General features: G+C 44.7%; 1 protein-coding gene across 5 annotated transcripts; it reads left to right on the forward strand.

Moving 5' to 3' along the window:
• Positions 1-204: 204 nt before the first annotated feature.
• Positions 205-16,496, forward strand: PIGV (phosphatidylinositol glycan anchor biosynthesis class V). Of its 5 annotated transcripts, XM_028738735.2 has the most exons (5): positions 255-363; positions 1,417-1,512; positions 7,601-7,760; positions 11,599-12,771; positions 15,726-16,496. In XM_028738735.2, the coding sequence occupies exons 3-5, from the start codon at positions 7,656-7,658 to the stop codon at positions 16,026-16,028; spliced, it is 1,581 nt and encodes a 526-aa protein (XP_028594568.2). In that variant the 5' UTR covers positions 255-363; positions 1,417-1,512; positions 7,601-7,655; the 3' UTR covers positions 16,029-16,496. The 5 variants fall into 5 exon arrangements, with proteins under 5 accessions (XP_028594572.2, XP_028594570.2, XP_077788122.1 ...); XM_028738739.2 differs by lacking the exon at positions 1,417-1,512 and having other exon boundaries at positions 205-314; XM_028738737.2 differs by lacking the exon at positions 1,417-1,512 and having other exon boundaries at positions 242-363.
• The last annotated feature ends 2,779 nt before the right edge of the window (positions 16,497-19,275 follow it).

A 19,275-nucleotide genomic window follows, 5' to 3' on the forward strand; every position in this document is an offset into this window, starting at 1 on the left:
GCATATAGGGCTTCCATCATAGAGATGCCAGGGGCTAGACGCCACTCCTGCGCTCATGCAGGAGAGAATCGCGGCTAATGGCGGCTTCCAGTGTAGAACCATAGACTTGCAATGGCCTTAAAAAAGTTTAAACGGAAGTCCCGGATGTAAGTCTATGGCGAGTCTAATGGCCCCTCCCTCTCTATGATTTCGCCTCCGTTCTGACGCCGGAAGGGCGGCTGCTCTTGGATTACTGCGCAGGCGCCAAGGGCTTCCTTGCCAACGGAAGTGGTTCGCCGCGGGCCGGAAGTGAGAGGAAGAGCGGCTGTGACTGTGTGAGAGACATGGAGATGGAGCCGTTGAGTCCCCGCGCTGAGCACTCAGGTTGGGGGGAGAAGGAGGAACAGCGGTTGTCTCCGGGGGCCGCCAGCTGAGGGAGAGAGGGGACTGGCTCCCAGACCCTCCTCTGAGAGGCTCGCCCCCCAAGCGCCTCTTTACATGGGCTCATCCCATAGGCTGCCGCTTGCCCTATAAACTCCCTTCTTCCTGCCGAAGGAGAGATGGGGACCCGCCCCCACGCCTGACTCCCCCCTCCCGCCTCTCTTAGCTCTCATCCCCCATGCTGGCCCCCGCCATAGCCGCTGAGTAACCACTTCTTGCCCCTTTTTTTGTTGGGCTCCTAAGCAGGTTTCTATGAACATATGAAGCCGCCTGTGAGAGGCAGTGTGGTGTAGTGGTTGGACTGTGTTAAACTCTGGAACTCATTCCCACAGGAGGCAGTGTTGGCTTTAAAAGAGAATTATACAAAGTCAAGCGATCAGTCGCTACTAGCCACAATGGGTATGTTCTGCCTCTGCTCTTAGAGGCAGTATACCTCTGAATATCAGTTGCAGGTGGGGCGTGTTGCTTTTGCAGGGTTCCCAGAAGCATCTGGTTGCCCACAGTGAGCAGGGTGCTGGACTAGATCTGCTGTTGGCTTGATCCAGCAGGGCTTTTCTTTTGTTCTTACTGCTGACCTGGGTTCACAAATGTGTGACTGAATCAGATGTACATGCAAAGAAGGCCAAGGGGTTAGTATTTGCTTCCATGCTCCCTCCTCTGTGACCAGTATGGAAATATAAACTGCTGGCTTTTTACCTGGCTAGGTAAAAAAGAAGAAGCCTTCTATCATGGTGGGCAAGGGATAGAGTGAACTGGCTTGCTTCTTAACAGCCTGCTGTGTTTCTGGGCTGACCATGGAGGAAGTGAATTTTCTTCCTCTGTAGCTAGCATAGAAACTTAAGTGGGCTGATGGAGAAGACAGATTGATGTGTCTGTACTCTTCCCAGTTTGCTCATTCATCCTGGAATTCTTGGTTGCCTATGGCTACCAGACAAGTTATTAAATGCAAGGCTTGTGTGAGAGGGGAGGTGCATTTTTCTTTTCCTTTTTTCACAGTTATGTCCTCCAAGGAGCTCAGGGTGACCTTTGTGGGTGGCGCTACCCCTTTTATCCTAACAGCCACACTGTGGAGTAGATTAAGCTGGGAGAAAGGTGAGCTTCAAGGTTCAAACAGGTTCAGATCCCTGCTCTGCTCCAAAGCTATGCCAGTTTACCCTGTCTCAGCCCAGCCTATGTTACATTGCACGCATCTTCCCTCTCAACAGTCTCGATGCTACTTTCAACGTTATGCCAGCCAGACACTATGAAAATGACACAGTCTCTACCTGGGTGTCTTACAGTTTACATTTTGACATAAAATGCAGGGATGGATGATACAAAAATGAGCAAAGGGGAAGCGCCTTAAGAAAATCAGAGTGACAGAGATGTTATATTCTGAGGGAGCTCCTGGTGGTTCATTCCTTTGTCGTTAAACCAAAAGTGGGATAGGACAGAGCTGCTATGCTAGATTCCTGGCAGATGGGTGGCTGTTGTTTGCTGGGAGGGAGAGGGACAAGGTGGCAGGGAGGTGGGTGTGGTTCAAATAGTCCAGCAATCCTGCCAATGTGTTTGCATTATGCCAACCTCCCTGCTTCCTTGCTTACACCCGCATCTGGTAAGCAACAGTATCCCACTAGCCAAGAAACTACGGTAGCCTAGGGGGACTTGCCTGTCACCTTCTTTACACAGCTTTAGGTGTCAGGAAAAAACATTCCTCTTCTTTGGCTAATTAAACAGTCTATGGCCTTTTAAAACGGGCTGGGGGGCATTGTTGTTGTTACGCTATGTATTTTTGTGTATTTATATTGTAAACCATCCTTTGATCTTTGGATGAAGGGAAGGGTAGTATAGAAATGTAATTATTAATAATAGTGGCTTTGCCTCAGATGGTGAAATGTGTCTGCTCTAAACCCAGGATTGCAATTTGTGTTAGAGGCAGATGCCTGGGAGTTAAATACAGTGGTACCTCAGCAGCTTCTTTTTTGTCAAGTCTTAAAATCTTAATCTGTCTTTACTCACGGTAGTGGAGGGACAGGTTTAATGAAGCTAGGGTTTTTAAAGAAAGGCTTTCCTAAAGAACTCTGTTTTCATTAAGAACTTCAGAGCAGGTGAGATTGGGAAGCAACAGCAAATAGAAGCTGACCCAAGTTCAAGAGCAAAATGGGAGAAAGTGTGGGAGGCAAGAGAAGATGGTGAGCTTGTGTAGATATAAGGAGTAAGAGATTTGGAGTAAAGGGAAGGTGTATGATCAGAATGGGGGATCACATTAATAGGGAGGAATAGAAGCCTGATGGTGGTGAAAAGTGCAGTAAGAAGCCAGTGAAGCAACTTGATGTGTCTGGGGAGTGGGGAACGGGAACGATTCTGAATTCTTCTCTGTCAACTCCTAGATATTTCTTCTCTTCTGCTTCAATTTAGTCTTTGAAGACTTGATTGCCCTCATCTTCTGACTTCAGTACATAATGGTCTCCTGTGTTCTCAGGTTTCCATGCATGAGTGAATAAGTCAAAGTTCAGAGGTGGAGTGCAGGTTTTTTATGTATAAGGTGTTAGGTGCCCTGTTAAAAGATCTTGGGCATTACACTTGGGAAGCAATTTTTGCTTGTTAGAGGGTTTCTTGGTATATATGGAAAGTCAGATGGACCACTGTTATTGTGGTGCTGGGTATCTCCTTGAAAAAATGAATGTTTGAGGAATGTGTGTAAATGATCACATGAGAAAGCAAGAAGTGATCCTCTGATTGTAGGAGGTAAAGTGATTTGTTTGCATGAATCTGCTTTTTGACCAGCTTTTTAGCCAGTTTGTTTTCACAGCTTTATAATCAATTTGTGTTCAACAGCACATCAAGGAGAGCTCCCTTTGGCAAAGAAGTCATGATGCTAAAATATCTCTTAATTTGTTAGTAGTTCCCCGCTTTCCCCGCTCTGGCTCAGATTTGGCCACCAGCCACCTGAATTATCAGCTTAGTGTGCATTCACATATTAGAACATATTAGAATATAATGAGTCTGGCACTGGAGGTTCACAGGCCATGCTTCATTATGTGTCAGTGTAGCAAGCACCAGGAAATGTGAGCAGCTGCCTGGATGAGTGGTAGTCAGGTGGCAGCCTTTTTGCTTGCTGCTGGTTGGAAGCAAGTGTATTCAGATTTAGCTAACCACCAGCACACATTGTGCTGTTGCTCTGTGTTATAGGTCATAAAATCAGCTCTGGGAGGCCACTGTGTTACTGCTCTTTGGGATCATGGCCTGTGCTTTGGGAAAACCACTTTCAGCCTCTGTTTCCCATCTGTAAAACAGGACTAATAGGGTCACCGAGGGTATGAAGCACTTTGTAAATTAAAAATGCAATAGAGATATAAAAGAGCATGGCTTTCAAAGAATGGCTGAGAAGCAGAGTTAAAAAGAAAATATAAAATAAGTGATCAATATTGCATAAGTTGCTTATGGTCAGTCTGGGAGATCACACTGAAATGATGTCAGTCAAAGACATACTTGAAATTATACCCCAAAGATAAAGCAGCATGGCTCACACAAGTGTGGTGCATCCTTAGTTTAGCAACATTACAAACTCATAAGAACATAAGAACTCTGTTAAATTGGAACCACTTAATCCAATAACTCTCCCACTCAGGAATTAATGTTTAATTTGGAGCAACAGGACCAGTGGTACTATATGTGTGAATGGATGCTGGCTAGGCCCTGACTCTTCGCTTCCAAATGTATTAATATATACTACACCAAGATCTTAGCAGCATGTACTGAAACTGAGACAGCTATTTTTCACTAGTTCCAAAATAGGGAGAAACCATTTTTCCGTTTCTAGAGGGATATTTGTTTCCATAAGTGCAATAAAATAAAAATTTGAAAAACAATGCAAGAGAATGGAGATGTCTTCAAAAAGTCAGGTAGTTGTTTATAATTTAAAGTGAGATATAATAAAATAACAATACAATGAAACATAACTAATAGCTATTAAAAGTAGCAATTAAATCAAGAGCATACAATGAGGCCATTAAAACACTGGAAAACAAAGAAGGCTTCCCCCTTGGTGCCTTAAAACCATCAGATTTTATGCCAGACAAATGGACTTGGGGAGAGAGTTCCACAGATGAAGTGAGCTGACTCTTCCTGGTAGCCACCCCCACCTCCCCTCCAAAGATGGAGGCACCCAGAGCTGGCCCTGTGGTGAAGATGTTCATGATTATGCTTTGCCTTTCTGTGCAGAGCAGTTGCAGTGCATGCAGCCTCTCTCCACTCCTATGAAACAACATAAACATTTTTTAAAAAAAATCCATACAAAAACCCTGGTCAAAAACCAACAAAACCAATCGTTATTAAAGCACAGAAGTTCATTCCAGCCCATGAGCCTTCAAGAAAGGTGCACAATTCATACACAAATCAAATCTGTCTGTAGGTTTTTGTGGGGGGTGGGGTGGGGAATGTTTTAAAAAGCCTTTAACCTCAGACAGCAAGACTCATTTCCATTAAAACAGGTATATGTTGAAATGGAAACTGCTTTTAAAGAAAGAACCTCCGCAGAGACTGGGTCCGAAAAAAGGTGGTGTGTGGGATAGCATTGCAATAAGGAAATTAAAGTGACTCAAAACGGGGGGGGGGGGGGACAAACTGCATCTTTTCTTTAGTCAAAAGAAATGGGCAGGTGAAGAGAATTATTTAGACATATTAATAGAAGTATACAGTATTGAGAAATGAATTCTTGAGTTATTTTTAATATCTTAATCTACAGGATAACACTAAATACATGGAGAGGTGCCTAAATCATTGCTTTATAGAAGAATTCGATGCATGCATTGCCATGGATTTTATCAGGGAATCCTGTATTATCACATATCTATAATTTGATTGCCTCAGCAATGCAAGGTGTGGAAAGGTACCAACACAGTGAGTGCCTGGTGCCCTCTGGTGGCAACGAGGCTACAGTGCAGAACTTAAAAACCATTTCATAGTTCCATTTTAAAGGATTTTAAAAAACAAAACCTGCTGTCTGGCTTTTTAGATTTGCATGCTCTTTTTGACAGGAGGGGATAAAAATGGAGGTAGACTAGACAGGAGTAGTTTGTTATTGAAACCATTGACCTGACTAGAAATAAGAAATGTTGCCAGGCTTAAATATGCATAAGTTTTTTTATTTAAAAAAACACACGCAAAGATTTTCTCATGTAGTGCTTCAGCCACAGATGACTGCTTGGCTGTACCCTTGGTGGAAAAGCAAGCCTGCTTGATAGTCTTTTGCTGATGTGGTGAGAGGTTTTACTTCCTTTTTCAAGAGGGTGTGTCTTTCTGTCCTTGGGGACAGCTCTAGCTGTTTCATCATGTTGCACAAAGCCTTTCTCTTTCATGCGCAGCAAGTTTGCGCTCTCTTTCCATTATGAGGGATAGGATGGGTATGAAGGAAGGGTTTGTGTATTACAACAACCCCGGGGAGGAGGTACAGTGTGTGTCTGCACATAAAGACACATTGCACACGAACTTCTGGGATCTTTGTAGATGAAGGCCAGATCACCAATTATTGGTCTGGAGGGCAGGTTTTGCCGCCAGCACCAAAACTCTGTTAAATAGAGTTTGCTGTTCAGAGTTAGTTATGCCAGTCAGTAGTAGATAGGGCTCTCCGTGGCTCTTACTAATGATAGCTAAACAGATCCTGCTGAGTACCAGATGCTGGCACATACAGGAAGGGCTGTTGTCTTTGTGCTCTGCTGGTGAGCTTCCCGGAAGCATATGGTTGGTCACTGTGGAAAACAGGATCCTGGATTTAGATGGACTGTTGCTCTGATCCAGCGGGCACTCCCCCCCCCCCCGGTCTGCTTCTCTCTTAAGTGTAACTCATTATTTAGTCGTTCACCTCTATGGGGAAATTGTTCATTCATGCAGAGGCAAGTAAAGGAACACTGAGTAGCCCCTTCTGGCATGGAGGGTAAACCTTCTCTCTGACTTTGGTGACTTCAGCCGCTGAATGTCAAGCCTGCCCCTATTGCATTGCTGTACCCCCTGCGACTCAATATCCCCAGGTTTTGTTCAGTGTCTTGGTCAGTTCAGAATGCAACAATATTTCATATATTTTGGAAAGTGGATTGTCCATCCATCCACCTGCGTGTCTGTTCTCTATAGGTTTGGCTGCATATCAATATATATTTTTGTGTATTTCTATTGTAAACAAATTTAATAAATAATAATAATAGATCATCCTGTGATCCTCAGATGAGGAGCAGTATATAAATTTAATAAATAATAAATAGTAATAATAATAAAATATATCATTGCCAAACTTGGCACAAGAGTTCCCAAGTTAGGCAACTGTCTTTGTTGGTGTTGGATATTGAGTGCCATTTTGAATCAAATGTAACTTTGGCATGACTTTGTCCAATTTTCAGTGTGACGGGTCCAAACACACAAATTGCTGTATCCATTTAAAAATCTTGATTTATTTTTGTTGTTTCTAAGAATCCCCAGGCAGTGCCAGACACTCCCCACAGGTATTTATGTAAACAGGTTCCTGTTTATGTCTGTCATTATGATGGATAGTGTGTGTGCATGGAGGAAGCGTGCAGTTAAACTATGCCATTCCCTACCACATCACAGTGATAACCACCAGGAAAATGGCTAGGTAGTGCAGTCAAGAGTTAGCTTTGTTTCTTTAGCTACAGTTAAATTCCATCTTTATTCCAAGGAGTTCAAAGCAGCACATGTGGCTCTCCCATTTTATCTGTCTTAACAACCCTAGAGCCTAGAGATGGGGACTGCCCCAAGGTCACCCTGCGTAGTACAGCATCGCAGGGGCCAACCAGATGCGTCCTCTGGGAAGCCCAGAAGAAGGACCTGAGAGCAACAGCAGTGCTCCCCACTTTTACTTCCCAGCTACTGATATTCAGACATATGGTGCCTTTGGCAGTGGAGGTAGAACATAGCCACCATGGCTTGTAGCCATTGATAACATTAACCTGCATGAATCTGTATAACCCTATTTTAAAGCCATCCAAGTTGTTGCCCACCACTACCTCATAGCTGAGTGCAATTTGAACCTGTATCTCCTTCATCACCCAGTGGTTAGAGTCTAGCCACTACATCACACCTGCTCTTTTAGTCCAGAGAATGAGTGTGGAAACCATTATTTGCCTGCCATTGACAAACATGGTGCAAGTATTATCCTGCGTGACGCTGAATTTATTATTATTGATTTCAGGTTTCAAAATCTCTCTGTGGATTTTCCTGCATGGAAGGCAGTGGTGACCCATTGGATGACCTCCAAGGTCAGAATGCTGCAGAGGAAGGAAGGAGACCCTCATTGCCAAGAGGTGGTTCGGTTTGCAGTGCTTTGCAGAGTGCTCACTCTTTTCCTCCAGGCAAGTCCCCCAACACCAAGCACTGAAATATACAATATCACTGAAATATAACCCGCCTGGCATTCTCAGATCAGGACAGATGACATCAGAAATAAATACTGGGTTCTTTTTCATATGTTTAAAGTTCAAAAGGTAGTATATCTGTTCTAGATAGAGAGGGGTCATACCTAGCTCAGTGTTGGAGCACATGCCTTTCTTCCAGAAATTTGCAGGTTAAAACCCTAAACATTTCCAGTTAGAATGATCAGTGTAGAGAGTTTGGGACAAGTGGGATCCACCAAGGATCTGTATTACAGGGCTGCTGTTTTTTAACTTGCTCATAAATGATACAGGGTTTGGGGTGAGCTGTGTGTTGACCCAAGTATGCGAATGATACTAAAGTATTAAAAAGGGGATTGTGAAAATGATCAAGGAGCTGTAGCAAATCCCATGAAGAGGACGGATTTCAGCATTGGAGCTTTTTAGCTTAGACAAAGGGTGAATAAGGAGGGGAGAGGACATGATAGAAATGTATAAAAATTATGCATGGCGTGGAGAAAATGAACAGAGAGACGTTTTTAAAGTACTTTTTCATCAGCACGTAGTTTGTTATTCTAAGGCATTTGCTGCCATGTAATGTAGTGATGGCCACCAACTTAGATGGGTAGTCCAGCTGGTCTGGCAGAGCCCTAGGACCATCTCTAGCCATTGCAGCTGAAGCTTCCTCTGTCTGCTAGCATCCTTCGATGGTGCAGGAAATATAGTGACTGGGCCCTGTCGCTATAGTTCCCTGTCGGAGACTGTTACGTAAATGATTTTAGAACTCCTAAAAAAGGTGTAATTTTTGGAGTGTGTATGAGTAAGAATGGCATTCCCTCAGCAAATCAAACAGAAATGCAGCAGGAAGCTGCTTCTGCAGAATAGATGTTTGGATGTACAGAATTCATGTGTTGTGGCATAATAGTGTCTCTCCATCACTTACTCAATAGTTTGGGAATAGCTGGTTTATGTACTTCCAAATGTAAGTCCGCAGACATGATGTGGACTACACACTTTAAAAACTGAAAACAAATATTCTCAATAATCCATATTCTGTTCCGGAGAGCCAATCCTATGCAGTATTTCTGAAGATTAGTAGCTGTGCCTTTGTAACCTCTGAGCAGGCAAGATTTTCCCCGCAACTATTCTTGTGCTCAGAGGAACATGAAGCCAGCTGCAGGAGCTTTGTCTACATAATAGGTATTTGACATTTAAATTAGGCATATTTTTACTGCAATAGCAAGGGAGGCCATGAAAAGGGAGCATCCTGTGCATTTTGCCAAAGATACCACTTTTTCTCACAAAATCTCAACCAACGTGAGAACCAGAAGCACTGCTTTCAGGCTGATAGGAACGTTGCTCCCAATTTCTCTGCAGTGATGGCAACCAGAAATTCAGCTAACCTATGTCATTGGCAGTGTAAGATGAGTCTTCACTAGGATTAAGGCATTAGGGTTTTGGGGTGGCTAGAACCAAAATTAAATGCAGCCTGTAGGGTTAAGGCAGCCTTCCCCAACCTGGTGTCCTTCAGATGTTTTGGTTTATAACCCATTATACCTGACCATTGGCTATGCTGGTTGGGGCTGACAGGAGTTGGGAGTCAGCAGCAGCTGAGGGCACCAAGCTTGGGGAAGCCGGCTTGAGTCAAGACTAAAGCAAACAGCACATACAAGTTCTGAGACTTCATACTTGTGTAGGATGAGAAAACCAGGGCAAACTGGAGCCAGAGTAAGCCATTACTAAGAATTCAGTTATGTGAGCGTGAATTGAGGAGAGATGGAAGAGAAACAATGCATTTCCGTGGCAGCCCCCCAACTGGAATTTCTACCCAAAAGAAGTCAGATTGATACTGTCCCTGGTGGCTTTTGTGCAGGCAGTGAAACACTTCACTTTTTTCCCTGGTTCTTAATCATGGTGTTAACTTCTCTATTCTCCTTGGTTTACAACCTTTGGCTTTAATTTTGTTAAAAATTAGGTTGCAGGAGGCTAGCTTGGGAGATGGAAATCCATGGCTTGTACTTACATGACTCAGAGGCTGAGGAAGTTCCCTGCTGGATCAGAGCAAAGCCCATTAAATCCAGCGTCCTGCTTCACGTAGTGGCCAACTAGAAGTTGCTGGAGAGCCACTGCCAGTCAGAGTAGACGGTGCAGCGCTAGATGGACAAATAGGCTAAACTGTTATAAGGCCACCTCCCATGTCCCTGTGTTGTACATGGGGCATATTAACACAGTATGCTGGCCAAAGAGTGTTGCATATTCCAGCCTTAGAAGAACTTGGGGTAGAATGCAGTTTCATCTTGACAGCTACAATGGGATCCTACTAAAGTTCCTTGTAGGGCCATAGGTAAGTTCTGACACTGGGAACTGTGCCAAATACACACACAGTACATGCCAGACAGACTGCTAGCAGGAGAATTCCTTTTTGGTCCCTCATAGCTTGGGCTGGGTATTGTCGTCTGGCCAGCCAAACAGCCACAGGGTTGTTGTTTTTTATGGAAAGGCATGACTGCCTTTATTGAGTTTGATTTCATTAGATGTGTGGCTCTCTCTGTTCCTTGTGTGCCAACACATAATTGGATTGATTGCACAAAGGAAACCCCCGAGTTTGACATTTCTGTATGCTTCGTCTGGCTCTGCAACTTGGAATGACTTTTCATTTGGCAGATGATCACGGTGCACATTTAGAAATTGTGGTCTTTGGCATGTTGCTCTTTTCTCCCACAGATTAACAAGAGGTACAAAGCATACTCACTGATCAGTTGTTTTCCCCCCAGAGCACCTTCATCTTGGCATACAGGACTGCTGGCTTAGCATAGTGGCTAAGTTGCTGGTTCAGATGCCACCTCTGCCATGAACTCATGAAACAGTCGTAGTTTCAGGCCCACGTCTGCAATATGGTGATAGTAATACTGGCACACTTTACTTGGTTGTTGTAAGGATTGCAAGATACCGAGAAGACAGCCTTCTTGGTAGTGGTGCCCTCCCTGCAGAACGCCCTCCCTTCAGATGTCAAGGAAATAAACAACTATCTGACTTTTAGAAGACATCTGAAGGCAGCCCTGTTTAAGGAAGTTTTTTAAGGATTGATGTTTTTATTATGTTTTTAGATACATTGTAAGCCACCCAGCGGGAAACCCAGCCAGATGGGTGGGGTATTATTATTATTATTATTACTACTACTACTACTACTACTATTATTATTATTATTATTATCATTATTATTATTAATTTACTTAACCCACTTCCTTAGTCTTATCCATTATATGCAGTTTGCAGTCTGTTGGAGAAAGTCTAGAAGACATTAAGGGTTGTGTCCAATGCTAGTCCTACTTGAAGTGGGCCCTTTGAGTTTTACTCAGAGTAGATACATTGAAATTAATGATGTGACTAAGTTAATTCCATTAATTTCAGTAGGTCTACTGTTGAGTGAAAAGTGGAAGTTAATGGACATGATTAACTTAGATTCATTAATTTCAGTGGGTCTACTCTGAGTAGCACTTAGTTGGACACTACCCTAAGGAAATAACATTGGTGGCTAAAGAAAAAAGTTCCCCTACTGCTGCATTTGCCCAAGTTGTCCGTTCTCCCGTTTCCCCGCTAGAAATGCCTCTAAAACAGCTCCTGCATGAGAAATCGCCCCAGACCCAGACGTAATGCCTTCAAGTCCTTGTTTGGGGCAGGGGATGACTTGCTGTGAGGCTTTGAATTCCCTGGTCAGGTTCAGGTCCCAAATCGGAGGGAACATGTTGCTTTGGGGAGGGAGGGGGACAGGACGTCGACTTGGCTGTCATTTCCTATCCTTTCTTCCCACTCTTCCCAGGCCCTTTTCAACCTCCTGATCCCCGACCATGCTGCTGATGCCTTCTCTCCACCCCGTTTGTCTGAGTACGGGTTTTGCGACTGGATCTTGGAATGGCTCCTGGGAGGCCTGTCACGGTGGGATGCGGAGCACTTCTTGTTTATAGCTGAGCACGGCTACGTGTATGAGCACAATTGTGCCTTCTTCCCCTTGTTTCCCTTGAGCCTGCGAGCGGCAGCGGAAACGGTGCTGTGGCCCTTCCAAGGCTTCTTATCTCTCCGGAGCCGCCTGCTCCTTTCTGCAGCTCTGCTCAATGGTCTGTTCTCTGCCTGGGCAGCATGGACTCTGTATAAGCTCAGCTGCGCGGTCCTGCAGTGCCGCAGGAAGGCGTTCCTGTCAGCCATCCTCTTCTGCCTCACCCCTGCAAACGTCTTTATGGCAGCTGCTTATTCAGAAAGCATGTTTGTCCTCCTAGTGTTTAGTGCCATGTGGTGGCTAGAGAAAGGGCAGCATTGGGCCAGCAGCCTCCTCTTTTCGCTAGCTGCTGGTGTGCGTTCCAACGGACTGATCAATGCTGGGTTCCTCCTCTATTCCCAGACAAAACTCTTTGTCTCCCAGTTGCAGGCGAGGACAGGAACTGGAGTAAAGCCGCCACAGATCTTGGGTCAATTCCTAAACCTGGTAGCTTCCCTGGTGGTGATGTCTGCCTCTGTTTTCCTGCCATTTGCTTTGTTTCAGTTCTGGGCATACCTTCGGTTCTGCAACACCACGTTTAGCCCTGAGTATGCTGTGCCGGACCCACTGTTGCAACTGGCTGCACATAAGGGGTATCGTGTAGCAACCTCAAATGGTGTGGCACCACCATGGTGCTCCTGGAACTTTCCTGTGCTCTACACTTACATTCAAGATACTTACTGGAATGTCGGCTTCCTCAGGTACTTTGAGCCCAGACAGATCCCCAACTTCCTGCTAGCTGCACCCGCCATTGTGCTGGGCTCCTGGGCAGCCTGGCGGTACATCGCTGCAAACCCCTGGCACTGCCTAACACTTGGCCTGCTGAGAAGAAAGACTGAAGGAATGAAGGGAAAGGACTTGAGCAAGCCAGCTACTGGTTTTTACTCTCCTGGTGCATTTGTTTACGTGGTCCACGCAACAGTTCTGTTGGTGTTTGGGACCTTCTGCATGCATGTGCAGGTGAGTTTTGCAGATTCTTGAAGGGCTGTCAGATAGCGGGGTGGTGGCAACCTGAACAAAAGCATATCATGGTGTTATCAGTCCAGCCTGGCATAAAACCTTGATCTCTGCTTCGAAGGGATACACACTATGCAGGAGTGAATGCTCAGCAGGAAGTGGTAGCCAATCTCTGACCCAAGACATTCAGACTTGAATTCTTTTAAAGGTGTGCATCTTATTCATTTTGTGTTTATTCTGAAAACTAATCTGCCACATAGCCCCAAGACTTTGGCCTTTCCTAGCTCTGTTAATCTAACATTCCTTAAACTAGAGATGAACGCTATGTGCCTTTATGTGCTAAGCAGGTATGCTAGTATAGACTTGGCATATATTAGGGTGAGAGACCTTAGGTCATGGTAGAGCATGTGCGCTGCATGAAGGAGGTCCAGGTTTCAGTCCTTGACATATCCAGATTAAAAGAGTGGCAGGTGATGAAAATGACCTGAAACCTTGAAGAGCCACAGCTGCCAGACTACTGGGCTAAATGGATGATAATCTGACCTGATATAAAACAGCTTGCTATGTTCCTGTGCACTTTGCCACTGAGCAGTTCATCTAGCTTTGGGTTAAGTACCAAGCAGAAGTGAAGCAAAGGAACTAGAAGCAGTTAGCTTGGAAAAACAATGATTCTTAAGTTCAAATATGGGGGGAAAGGGATACTGTGAAAGAAGAAAGGTGGTACTCTCCTCCCAGGGAAATCAACAATATTTGAATAACAGCAGCTGAAATTTGAACTGTGCAGAAGAGAAGACTTCATACTTCTAGGCAGCAGACCTCAGTGATGAACTAGGTTGCCTGAGGAAACAGTGAATTCCCCTGCTTTAAGGGAGCAGCTGGATTATTTAGGCTGTGCAGATGTACATGGAAAAAGGAGTAGGTGTGGACTTTTAGTTAGCTGTTAAAGTTATGAATTGCTTTCCGCAGCAAAAAAACTGAGAAGTGATTTACAAAATTGAAATACAAAAGTAAAATGCAGTAATAAACATACATGAACATACTGAAAACACAACCAAAGTATAAACATCCAATCGTTAAAACTTTTTAAACACTTAGAATCTGGGGTGAGGGGAAACTGGCCTTGTCCTTGATATTTAGACAGGCCAATAATCACTGATGTGCAAATCTGCCTCTTGGTGGAAGCCAGAAAAATAGGCTATGCTCTCAGCTTTATATGGGGCAGAAGGTGGTCTTTGTGTCTAAAAAGGGTGTGGGTACTTCCTCAGTTGACCTCACAGTTGAAATTTATACACCCTTTAAAGATGGGGAAGTGCCTCTCATTAGATTTGCAGCCTGATTCTGTCCGTGCTTATTTGGAAGCAAAGCCATAGATTTCAGAAGGGATTACTCCGAGATTAGTGTGCATCTGCAGATTACTGTGTATGGGGCTGGAGCCTTAGGCAGTGGGATTTCTTTCTGACTAAGCATGCATAGGGACGCGGGTGGCGCTGTGGGTAAAAGCCTCAGCGCCTAGGGCTTGCCGATCGAAAGGTCGGCGGTTCGAATCCCCGCGGCGGGGTGCGCTCCCGTTGCTCGGTCCCAGCGCCTGCCAACCTAGCAGTTTGAAAGCACCCCCGGGTGCAAGTAGATAAATAGGGACCGCTTACTGGCGGGAAGGTAAACGGCGTTTCCGTGTATGGCTCTGGCTCGCCAGATGCAGCTTTGTCACGCTGGCCACGTGACCTGGAAGTGTCTCCGGACAGCGCTGGCCCCCGGCCTATAGAGTGAGATGGGCGCACAACCCCAGAGTCTGTCAAGACTGGCCCGTACGGGCAGGGGTACCTTTACTTTTACCTATGTATTGTGTGCCATAATGCTCCTGCTTTAAATTTCAGTCACTGGGTAGTCTTGGGCAAGCTTCTGTTCACTCATCCTTATCTACTTGTCTGCAATATGTGGGTGGTCATATCAGCCTGCCTTACAGGACTTGTTGTAAGGTTTACTAAGATAATGTATGTGGAATGCTTTCGAACGCTCAGGAAAAGCACTATATAAATACTATGCAATTAGTATTATTAATGATTGTAGCATCTTAATAGCTATGGGAGCAGCAGCTCAATGGCTCCTAGCATTAATCCCAGATGATAATTTTTATTGGGATGATGATTTTTAAATTTATATAATGCTCTGTCCTGGTGAGAACTCTGTTCAAAGGGTTGCCATATAGACAGTGGTCAACACCTGTTCCCTGGAAGTGCTTTAAGAGAGAGAAAGTTACAAGAAAGGGGAAGTAGGGAATTCCCCTAGATTATTGGCAGCAAGAGTTGTCATGTGTTTGCTTAATCACTTCCGCTTTTGAGCCTGGTGGTTAGCAGCTTCAGAAGTCAGAGGCATAGTAGAAAAGGCACATGCTGGAAGGCACATGCCAGAACCAAACTTCCAACTGAGTAATAATTTATCTTTATTCCATAATAAACATCTTTCAAACTGAGCTTTGATCCAGAAACCCATTTTGCAATTGGTTTTCAAAGGGTCTCACTCTCAGCACCCATCAGCTAATCTGCACAGAGAGGAAGCTCCTTTTAAGGTACACTCTCAGCTCCAGTCAGCAGCGCACCTTCAAATGGACTTGCTTTCAGCACCCATCAGTGCTCCTGATCCCAGCCATGTGCCATGCCTGCTAGGGCCCATGAGCCAGAGGTTCCCCAGCGCTGCTGGCTTGATAAACTGATAAACATTCAGAAATTTTAAAGTGGCATGCAGTTACACGTAGAAAGGACAGTATTTAGTTCTTTTCTGGGTAGAACAGAAGATCTTAAGTGTTGAGGCTGACCCTGACCTAAACCTGGCAAATTGTTCAGACCACTTCATCTGCATCTTGTGCTTTTTCTTAAAAGGGGATTTATGCTTCTTGGAATTATGTTGAAAGGTCTTGGGCACGTGCACAATGAAATAATTTCTTCAATTTTTAAAAATAGGTCCTTACCAGATTTTTGGGCTCCTCTTCTCCAGTACTTTATTGGTTCTGTGCTCATCTGCTTCATGACTATGAGCCTTTGCTACAAAATGGGAGCCAATCTTCACAGCATGGAACACCCCGCTCAGATAAGCCCTCATTGGCAAACTCTCTTCCTAACTGGAACAGAAATGAAAACCCTGTGCTCACACTTCTGTGCAACTGGAGGCAGACTACCACTCTCACTAAGTGCATTCTGGGATATGTACTTTCCTATTGGATGCTGGGGCTGGTCCTTCACTGCAATTTTTTCCCGTGGACATAAGTATGTAGAACTGGGTAAGCTGATTGACTAGAGCATAAACTGAACATTTTCCACCTTGGTAGTATTGAAGCTAATCAGCATCTACATGAAACTGCTATGAGAGAGTTGGAACTCACCTGTGTGCTGATGACAACAGAATGTGCTAATTCCTTTCTCTTCCAGCCAAGCCAGAGAGAGTATTGAAGTGTTTTGTTTTTTCCTCCCAATAGACACTCAGCATTGTGTAGTTACTGAGCATACTTAGTCCGCAATTGGCTTTTGTCATTCCTCCCCACCTTTAGTGTGTGGAGTTGTCATTCTGTAAACCTTTGGGTTCTTTCACACCTGCTGATATCTCCGTCTTGTGCTTAGGGTAAAGACTAAAGGGGACCCCTGACCATTAGGTCCAGTCGTGACCGACTCTGGGATTGCGGCGCTCATCTCGCTTTATTGGCCAAGGGAGCCGGCGTACAGCTTCCGGGTCATATGGCCAGCATAACTAAGCCGTTTCTGGCGAACCAGAGCAATGCACGGAAATGCCATTTACCTTCCCGCCGGAGCGGTACCTATTTATCTACTTACACTGACGTGCTTTCGAACTGCTAGGTTGGCAGGAGCAGGGACCAAGCAACGGGAGCTCACCCCATCGCAGGGATTTGAACCGCCGACCTTCTGATCGGCAAGTCCTAAGCTCTGTGGTTTAACCCACAGCGCCACCCGCGTCACGTCTTGTGCTTACATGGTGCTAAACCACAGAGCCTAGGACTTGCTGATCAGAAGGTCGGCGGTTCAAATCCCCGTGACGGGGTGAGCTCCCGTTGCTCGGTCCCTGCTCCTGCCAACCTAGCAGTTCGAAAGCACATCAAGGTGCAAGTAGATAAATAGGTACTGCTCCGGTGGAAAGGTAAACGGCGTTTCCGTGCGCTGCTCTGGTTCGCCAGAAGCAGCTTAGTCATGCTGGCCACATGACCCGGAAGCTGTCTGTGGACAAATGCCGGCTCCCTCGCCCTATAGAGCAAGATGAGCGCTGCAACCCCAGAGTCGGTCACGACTGGACCTAATGGTCAGGGGGTACCTTTACCTTTAAACCTTTGGGTTCTTCCACACCTGCTGATATCTCCGTCTTGTGCTTACATGGTGCTATTTTGGTTATATAAGAAATGACAATCAGGATTAGTTTTCTGTTGGTATATAGGGTGGGGCAAACAAAGTGATGCTTAATCCAGATAGAGGTGCTCTTGGTTAGAAGAGAAAGCTCTGGGAAAAAGAGTTCAGTCTGTCTTGGAGGGCGGTTCACTTCCCTTAAAAACTCAGGTTCACAGCTTTGGAGTTCTCCTAGATTCATTCTTAGGTTTCCAGGCAGCAGCTGTGGGTAGGACACCTTAGGCTGCTGTGCCTGCGGAGGTTCCTCAAGAGAAGAGATGTAGTCACAGTAGCACATGCCTTAGTTGCATCAAGATTTGGATTACTGCAGTATGTTCTACATGGGGCTGCCTTTGAAGTGCTTATAAACTTCAGTCAGTCTGAAACACAATAGTTAAGCCAGTTATTGAGAGCACATTGGTCCCATGTTGCAAGGGTTTCACCAGCTGCTGGTCTGTTTTCTAGGCCCAACTCAAAGTACTGCTCCATTTATGAGTGCTAAGCAGCTTAGGACCAGGGTTTCCAAAGGGCCATCTCTCATTTGAGCTAACCTACTTATTAAGATCAACTGGAGAGATCACCAAGAACTGGAAATCCCTGCCGTTAACCTTTTTTTGTTGGTACCACAAGGTTTGGAATCTGGCACTGATGGAAAAGCTAACTCACAGATTAAAGTTGCTACAAAAAGGAACTGAGTTGGACAAATTTCAGGATTTATGGTACATTACACAGACCACCAAGGACAAAAATGTTTGTAAAGCTCCAGCCACACATGGTCAACTACACCTAAGTACTTTGGGCTGACAGATAAAATAGAAACAAAAATCAGCTAATGAATTCTCTACACTACTTTGAACCTGATTATATTATGCAACGTTATATGATGAACTGTCTCTTCATTGTTACATATTTTTTGCAATTTTATATCAAAATCAATAAAATACTTTTTAAAAAATCTGATGGAGAGTGTCTCCTTTGCATCCTGTCTGTATCTTAGGTGTGTTTGGTGTAGATGCAGAGGAGAGCAGTACCTAGACATTTTGAGGGTTATCTGACTCACCCCTTGCTGGTTTCCCACCATCTCGTGGAAACTTTGGTTTTCCAGAGAGCACTTGGCCTGCTAAGCTTATAATTGGTTTGTCGACTATCTGAGGAATGATATTTTTAAAGGTTACCTTTTCTGTTGTTTCTTTGACTTTATAAAAATTTATTATTATTATCTTACATTTTAAGTTTTGTAGTAAGTAACTTGTAGCAATTATTCCATAGAAAGATGAGGTATAAATATTTTAATAAAAAATAATTTCAGTATACCGTATTTTTCATCCCATAGGATGCTCTGTCCCATAGGACGCACCTAGTTTTTTTGGGGGGGGAAATAAAGCACCGACCCCTCTCGCTCTCCAAGCTTCAGCGAAAGCCTGCATTCGCCCCATAGGACGCACCCAGATTTCCCCTTCATTTTTGGAGGGGGAAAAGTGCGTCCTATAGGGCGAAAAATACGGTACATGAAAATGAGCTGCTGTTGGGGATAGATTGGGCACAAGACTGCTATTTATGCCTGCACATAACAGCTTTCATGAAACCTTTTTTTAAAAAATATGCACTTTGTCTAATGTATATAAAACACTGGATAACAACACTCTGATGTGACCAAGAAACAGAACCTGAGATGGAGCTAAGACATGCAGATAGGAATATGCTTGATTTTCAAAGGTTTGGATTAGGAGGGACAAGGAGCAGGTTAAGCTCCCCATAGTGCCCTGGAGTGTAATTGCTTTCCACCGTCTATGTCAGAGGTAGCAAAGATGTTAGAGTCCTTCCAGCATGGCCAGTGGTTAGGGATGATGGGAGCTGAAGTCCAACATATCTGGAGGACACCATGTTGGCTACACCTGATGTAAGCGAATGGTTGCCATTCATGCCTATGGAAAAAACTTAAGTGGTATACTTTGTGGTAACACTTGTAATGGGTTTGTAAACTGGGGTGACTGGACTCGACAGGGATCCCATAGTGGTATGTTTGCACACACAGCAAACACACTGCAGTCCCTCTCAGACAAGGCTGCATGCAGGGTTCAAACCTGTCCTCTGCTCACCCATCACAATGAAGAGCGTTTTGCCA

Source organism: Podarcis muralis, chromosome 7 (genome assembly GCF_964188315.1).
Source record: "Podarcis muralis chromosome 7, rPodMur119.hap1.1, whole genome shotgun sequence".
Taxonomy (NCBI): Eukaryota; Metazoa; Chordata; class Lepidosauria; order Squamata; family Lacertidae; genus Podarcis; species Podarcis muralis.